A 7,299-nucleotide genomic window follows, 5' to 3' on the forward strand; every position below is an offset into this window, starting at 1 on the left:
TAAAGACTAAACTTATTAGTTTTTAATTTTATAGGAAACAAAAACATATTTAACCCTTTTTTCTTAAGGAAGGATATGGTGAAGATGGGAATGAAGATGAAGAACATCATGAAGAAGAAGAATGTTCATAAATATCCGAGTTTTACTATTTTCAAATAAAAAATTAAAATTATCTTATGTGACTTGCCACCTCATCAACTTTTTAATAAAAAATGAAAATGAGGGTTAAGTTGTGCATGTTTATAAAACATAAAGGACCAATTTAAAATAAAAATAAATAAAGGACTGATCTGTTACCATTAAATAAGATAAAGAACATCTGAAATAATGTTGTCAATCTTTAAAATAATTAGTGAAAACAAAAGTTAATCATATCCATATCCAATGGCCTTGCATAAATCTAAAGTTTCCATTCATTTCAATATATATGGTGCCATTTAAGAAAGGCAATTACAATCACTATGATATAATTAACATTAACTAGTGTCTAGATATACATGCAAATGGACCAATGGAAAACAGTAAAGGACTTCAACTAAGAATTTTATGTGCTCTCCATTTCTAGAAATTGTGCTACACTTCTCATAGTAGGTCTTGATTGAGGGTGTGTATGTAAACAAGAAAGAGCTAAATTTGCAACCAATGCCAATTCCTTCAAAATGTTCTTTGGAGGAGAAGGTAAACGAGGGTCTAAAATTTCTTTGAAGTCAATCTTTTGATCATTTGATGTTTGTATGTAAGAAACAAGATCACTAGGGTGCTTTCCTGTTAGAATCTCAAATGCTAAAACACCAAAGCTGAATACATCACATTTTTCAGTCACTGCCATTGTGTAAGCAAGCTCTGTAGTAGCCATAAGATAGTGAAAATTAGTACATTGCAACATTTGGTATTGATAAATGCTATCATAACACACTCAAGTACATATCCAAAATAAGAATTCAAATATAAGAAAGATAAAAAATATCACCTGGAGCAGCATAACCATATGTGCCGGCAAATGAAGTCCAAATAGGCGAATTTGGCTTAAGAAACCTTGCAGTACCAAAATCTGAGACATGAGCTTCAAGATTTTTCGATAACAAAACATTCTTGCTTGATATATCTCTATGAATCAAAGCTGGAGAACAATCATGATGCATATAAGAGAGAGCACTCGCAACACCTTTAACAATCTCAAACCGTTTAGACCAATCAAGCTCTAATGCTCTCTTATCATCAATCAACATATCCTCTAAACTCCCTCGATCCATATACTCATAAACAAGAAATGTGTGCATCCCTTCACAACAAAATCCATAAAGCTTCACAATGTTTCTGTGCCTTGTTTCTGTCATAGCTTCAACCTCACTTTCAAATGTTTTTATACTCTCGGTGTCTAAGTTTTCTTCATCACATTTCAGCTTTTTCACCGCAAATATTTGACCTCCTTTCAGTTCGGCTTTGTAAACATTTCCAAACGCGCCTTCGCCAATGCAATACTTGTTGTCGAAATTGTTGGTAGCTTCAATTATGTCGCTATATACAACTCTTCCATTGAAGTACCAAATTGAAAATGGATTTGGCATCTTAAAGGAAGACTTTCGTAAAGTTCTTGATTTTTTCTTGTAGCATAACAAAATTACGCCAACAATTACCAATGAAAGAAAAAGCGCACCTCCTAAAGAAGCAACGATTGGAATCACAACCTTTTTTTTGTTACTTCCTCCATCACTTGGTTCACTTGATGAAACATTACAAGGTATCAAACCCTTGAAACTACCACATAGATCTTGGTTGTTGCTCAAGTCAAGTGCATGAGAAGAGTTTAATTTGAAAATGCCACTCTTAGGAACATTCCCCTCCAAATGATTGTAAGAGAGGTTGAGACTTGACAAACTCAACATTCCACTGATTTGATTAGGTACTTTACCTGACAAATTGTTGTTTGAGATATTCAAGCTTATCAAATTTGAAAGCTTACCAATATTAGATGGAATTTCCCCTGAAAATGAATTGTAACTCAAATCCAAAAAGTCTTGTAATGATCCAAGGTTTCCAATTTGGAAAGGAATTGAGCCATTCAAGTGATTGTTACTCAAATTTAAATTCAGCAAATTGGAACAATCACCTATCTGAATTGGAATTTCTCCTAAAAACGAATTCATTGAAAGGTCTAAGTATTGCAAATTTGAAAGCTTTCCAATTTCAATTGGTATCTTACCAGAAAGCCTATTTCCACCCAAATTTAATTGATACAAATTTGAAGCATTTCCAATTTGTGGAGGAATAGTTCCTGATAATTGGTTATAGGATAGATCAAGCTCTTGTAATTGTTCCAATTGAAAAATCTCACTGGGAATTTTTCCATTCACTGAATTACCAGCCAAACTCAGGTATTGCAAGTTTTTACAGGATCCCCATTTAGAAGATAAACCACCTTGGACCGCATTATAGCTGAAATCCATGTAAGTAAGATTTGGATAAACTCCAAAATCTTGATCTGCGTAACCGGTTAACTGGTTGTATTCAAGTCTAACTCTATACAAAGAAGGGCAGTTTCTAAGACTTATTGGAATTGGACCAGTGAAACTGTTAAAGGATGCACTGAAATTCAAAAGTTTGCCACTTTTGCAAACTTGAGGTGGTAACTCACCAATGAAATTGTTCTCAGCAAGATGTAAAACAACCAAAGATGAAAGGTTTCCAAATTCTTGTGGCACGGTGCCATTTAGGTTATTGGTGAAAAACCTTACATCAGTTAGGTTGGTCAATTTGCCAATACTTGGTGGTATTGAGCCAGATAATTGGTTTTCATTCAATCTTAGAATGCTTAAATGTTTACAGTTTCCTAAAGATGAAGGAATAGGACCAAAGAAATTGTTTCCATCAAGTGCTAGTATAGTCAAGTTTTTTATGTTCCCTATTTCGTTTGGTAATCGACCGCCCAAAAGGGTATCTTGGAAAAGTAGATTCCTGATACTGATAAGCCCAGAACTGGGCTTATCAGTGCCATCAGGAAACAAACGACGGTCTAATATACCAGACACATCGTTTCTTGAAACATCAAGCTCATAAACTTGAGTCAAATTAGCTATAGAAAGAGGCAAAGTTCCATTGAGATAATTTGTAGAAAGATCAAGAAATTGAAGTTTCGAAAGAACACCGATGTTTTCAGGTATAACACCGGTGAGATTGTTTGTTTTAAGATCAAGACGAACAAGGTTAGGAAAAACCGACAAATTTAAGTGATTAAGAGTACCTTCAAGTCCAGTATATGCCAAGTTTATGATTGTAACACTTCCTTTAGAATCATCACAAGTGATACCTCTCCATAAACATGGTGTTTGTGTTGAACTAGAGTTGTTAATGATCCATGAATCAAGAATTGGTTGTTGAGGGAGACTTTGTTTCCACTTTAACAAGGCTTCAAATTGTGTCAGTCCTGAAGTGATTTGGCATAGAGCTAGCAACAAAGAAACCAACAAAGTAGCTTGAATTGGAAATGTATGCATATGGTTAAGGTTGGACATTGTGTGATGATCACAAAATTCTGAAAATGGTTTCTTTAATTGTTTTATTTGTTCAATGAAGTGTTGTTGTATTTATGATTATAATATAGCCATAGCCAACTTGATGTTCATTGAAGTTTGACTTTGATTTGTTTCCTATCGATCTACCAACTAAAGGGATAGTTGACTACGCCCTTGAGAACAAAATCGGATTTCTTTTAGAATCTATATCCTATTTTTTATATTTATTTAATAATTTAAAATATCAATAGATAATAGGCTTAATTGCATTTTTGGACCCCTATCTTTCCAAAAGTTGCGGTTATGGACCCCTAACTAATTTAAATATAAAACAACCCTCTATATTTTATTCTCTGGCAGTTTTCGACCCTCAAAGCAAAAAAAAAATAAAAAATAATATTAACACTTGGCATCTCACTTAGGGTGCCACGTGAGCGTTGACCGAGTCAACAATGGACTGAGGGTCCAAAACTACTAAAGAATCAAAACATAAGAAGCTGTTTTATATTTAAATTAGTTAGGGTTCCATAACCGCAACTTTTAAAAAGATAGGAGTCCAAAAGTGTAATTAAGCCTGGATAATACCAGCTTTTCTAAATCAAATGTTCAAAAGTTAGCACACCACACATAGAATCAAACGAAAAAGTCGTATTTAGTTTACTTTTTTCATAGAAGAAAGTCGTCTTTAACCGTTCCCTTTCACACGTAAAATTAAAAAGTCGTATTTGTTTACTTCTGTCACATTCAAACATTTCACCTGTACATTCCTTTTTTCTTTATTATTTATTTATTTTTCGGTTTGAGCAAATGCTGTTCTTCTGGACATTTCCTTTCCTGTGTTGTATTTAATTTTTTTTTTCAACGACTTTCTTTTGCCATATATATATGACTGCTGATTTATTATACCTAGTGTTGGGAATAGGCCAGGCCGGCCTACAGGGCCTACGGCCTGGCTTAACCTGACCTGTTTATTAAAAAAAGGTTAGGCTTAGGCTTTTGAAAAAGCCTATTTACGTAAATAGGTATGACTTTTCAACATTAAATTTACAATTTACTGTTACATACATTGATTTTTTTATTTTTTTTTTTACCAAAAACACAATCTTTCTTTAATTATTTTTGAAGAGGCTAAAATGAATTTGTATTACCATAATAAAAAGGCCTTCCTAGCACAAGTTGTGCTAAAGAAGAAACACCAAATTTCAAATAGTGTCAGTACTGCAAAGTCAAACCACACAAGCGATAAAGACAAAAGAAAGATCATAACAATTAACCTATGTCAAGTATGGTAAACGGACTAAGCCACCAACCATGGTAATTGAAGGGAAGATTGACGTATTTCCCTTTCAACCACATGAAAGTTGTCGACTTAATCTTGTCAACCACCGGTTGAATTGAACATTTTTGTCATTGAAGACCCTGTTATTTCTCTCTTTCCAAATTTCCCACACTGTTGCAAACCAAATAGTCTGTAAAATATATTACTTTGACTTTGATGCACCACCAATGAAGCTGAACTGGTTAAAATGGCTAGATACATCACAAGACATAACATAATAAATACCTAACCGCCTGAGAATAAAATTCCAAACAGAACCAAAAAAATCACAATGTAAAAACAGATGAGAAGATGTTTCCATCTCCCCACAATCTCCAACGCAAGGCTGAGCATCAATTCCAATGACATGTCGACGGAAGAGGTTATCCTTGGTAGGTAGCCTATCACGAAACAGACGCCAAGCAAAAATTACCACCTTCAAAGGAACGTTCTTGTGCCACAAAGAGGACATGGGCACTGCTTGATCAATAACAACATTAGCATTCAAAAATTTATAAGCACATCAAATTGTATAAACAGAAGATGTTTTCAACCTCCACAGTCTCCTATCAACTCTATCAACCTGCAAAGTGGTATTTTGAAGTAAAAGCCTAAGTTCCCTCACTAACTCCTCCTCCCACGCAAATAACCTCGATCCGCCTCCACTTCCAAGCCCCTCCCTCACTCCCCCACGCTAACGAATGCATACCAAAGATTGACTCCTTGTTCAATAATGATAACTCAAATAATCTATTAAATCTATCTCTAAATGTCACTCCTCCTACCCACACATCTGACCAAAAAAGAGTATTTTTACCATCTCCCACAAACAGATTGACATTACCATGAAACCATTCCTCCGCCCGCAAAGTTGCGATATCTCTCCACCAACCAGAGGCCTCACGGCCACCATCTAACAATTGGCCCCCCTCCACACCGTAATAGGCCGACAACACCCTAAACCATAAACTATCCCTCTCCATCAACAGCCTCCAACACCACTTCCCTAATAAAGATGTATAAAAATCCCTAATTCTCCTTAGCCCCAAACCGCCAACCTCCTGACTTCGACAAATAAATTCCCAACCAATCCAAGATATTTTTCTGTGGTCTACACTCCCCCCAAAAAAATTTATTAAAATCTATTTGGTTTTAAAAAATCTAATGTTTAATTTTGATATTTTGTATCTCTTTCTTTAAATTAACTAATGGGTATATATGTAATTTTGGTATTTCGTTTTTGAAAATTTTAATGTTTAATGTTTAATTTTTTATTTAAATAAGTATATATTTTATAAAATAAAAATAATTGAATTATAAAATTAATTTAGTAAAAAAAAAGTGACAGAAAAAAAGAGAAAAAATTAATTAATTTTTTAATATTTAAACATTAATTTAATATATTATTACAATATTATTTTATTATAGGTGGTGAACGTCGGAGCATGGTCGGTCGCCAGCGGAACGTTGTCGTGGGGAAAGTAAATCCCAAAATTTATTTGCATTGAATTTACTAAAAAAACACTTTAACAAATAATACACTTTGATTTAAGGATCGGATGAATTATTCTTCCAATAAAATCTAATAATGGATGGATTGGATGGACATGATATTATATGGATGGATGGATTGGATGATTTTTTTAACCAAACAAAACAAGAGATTTACTTTTCTCACCCTATGGCCTTCTCGCGCGCCCTATGCAAATTACCAACATGCCCTTCAGATTGTAATGGACCAATGAACCTTTTTTTATCAATCCATTAAGATCCAAATCCATATCCATCCAATCCATCCATTTTGCCACATCTAACGGTAACAAAGCATATATCCACCTAGGGGGTGGGAATAAGCCAGGCTGCTTGTCAGGGGCCTATGGCCCGGCCTACTAAAAGCTCGGCCCGACCTAACTCGTTTAATAAATAGGTCAAACATGAGCTTTTTAAAAAGCTTATTAATTTAAATGGGTTAGGTTTAGGCTTATAGAAAAGCCTATCAGGCCTATCAGGCGGGCCCATATATGAATATATTATATTTTCCCACATTTATTATTTATACAGTAATACAAAAAAAATAACAATTCCTTCAAATTCTCATACTAAGTTGGTGAATTTTTTTATCACATTTGAATATTTTATGCATTTTTTTCCTGCTTAAGTGCTGATTTTGTATTCAGTTTCTGTCTGTTTAAAAGCTTGTTAAGTTATCATTAAAACCTATATTGTTATTTGATTTGTGTGAACTTTTGAGGCTTGGTACTAATATGTCTAAGGTTAAGTATGGTTATCATATCAAGTTTGAAATACTTCTTGTTATCATACATTATTATTCTTGAGTTTCTATCCATCTATAAATTTACGATTGTGTCGAGAGATATCTTTTTTATATGATATATGATATCTTTTTTATCCACACTGATGTTTATGATCTGTCGAGAGAAAGTAATTATAAAAACTAGTAACATTGTA

General features: G+C 33.8%; 1 protein-coding gene across 1 annotated transcript; it reads right to left on the reverse strand.

Annotated features, from left to right (window-relative positions):
• Positions 1–320: 320 nt before the first annotated feature.
• On the reverse strand, positions 321–3,578 carry LOC25497757 (MDIS1-interacting receptor like kinase 2). The gene is made up of 2 exons (XM_013592478.3): positions 971–3,578; positions 321–843 (listed from the first exon to the last, which is right to left on the reverse strand). The coding sequence occupies exons 1-2, from the start codon at positions 3,510–3,512 to the stop codon at positions 545–547; spliced, it is 2,841 nt and encodes a 946-aa protein (XP_013447932.1). The 5' UTR covers positions 3,513–3,578; the 3' UTR covers positions 321–544.
• Between the last annotated feature and the right edge of the window lie 3,721 nt (positions 3,579–7,299).

Source organism: Medicago truncatula, chromosome 4 (genome assembly GCF_003473485.1).
Source record: "Medicago truncatula cultivar Jemalong A17 chromosome 4, MtrunA17r5.0-ANR, whole genome shotgun sequence".
NCBI lineage: Eukaryota > Viridiplantae > Streptophyta > Magnoliopsida > Fabales > Fabaceae > Medicago > Medicago truncatula.

Coding starts and splice junctions, on each gene's coding strand:
- LOC25497757 (XM_013592478.3), bottom strand. CDS start 3,512: ATGTCCAACCTTAACCATATGCATACATTTCCAATTCAAGCTACTTTG. Junction 844..970: donor ATATGGTTATGCTGCTCCAG/GTGATATTTTTT, acceptor TGGCTACTACAG/AGCTTGCTTACACAATGGCA.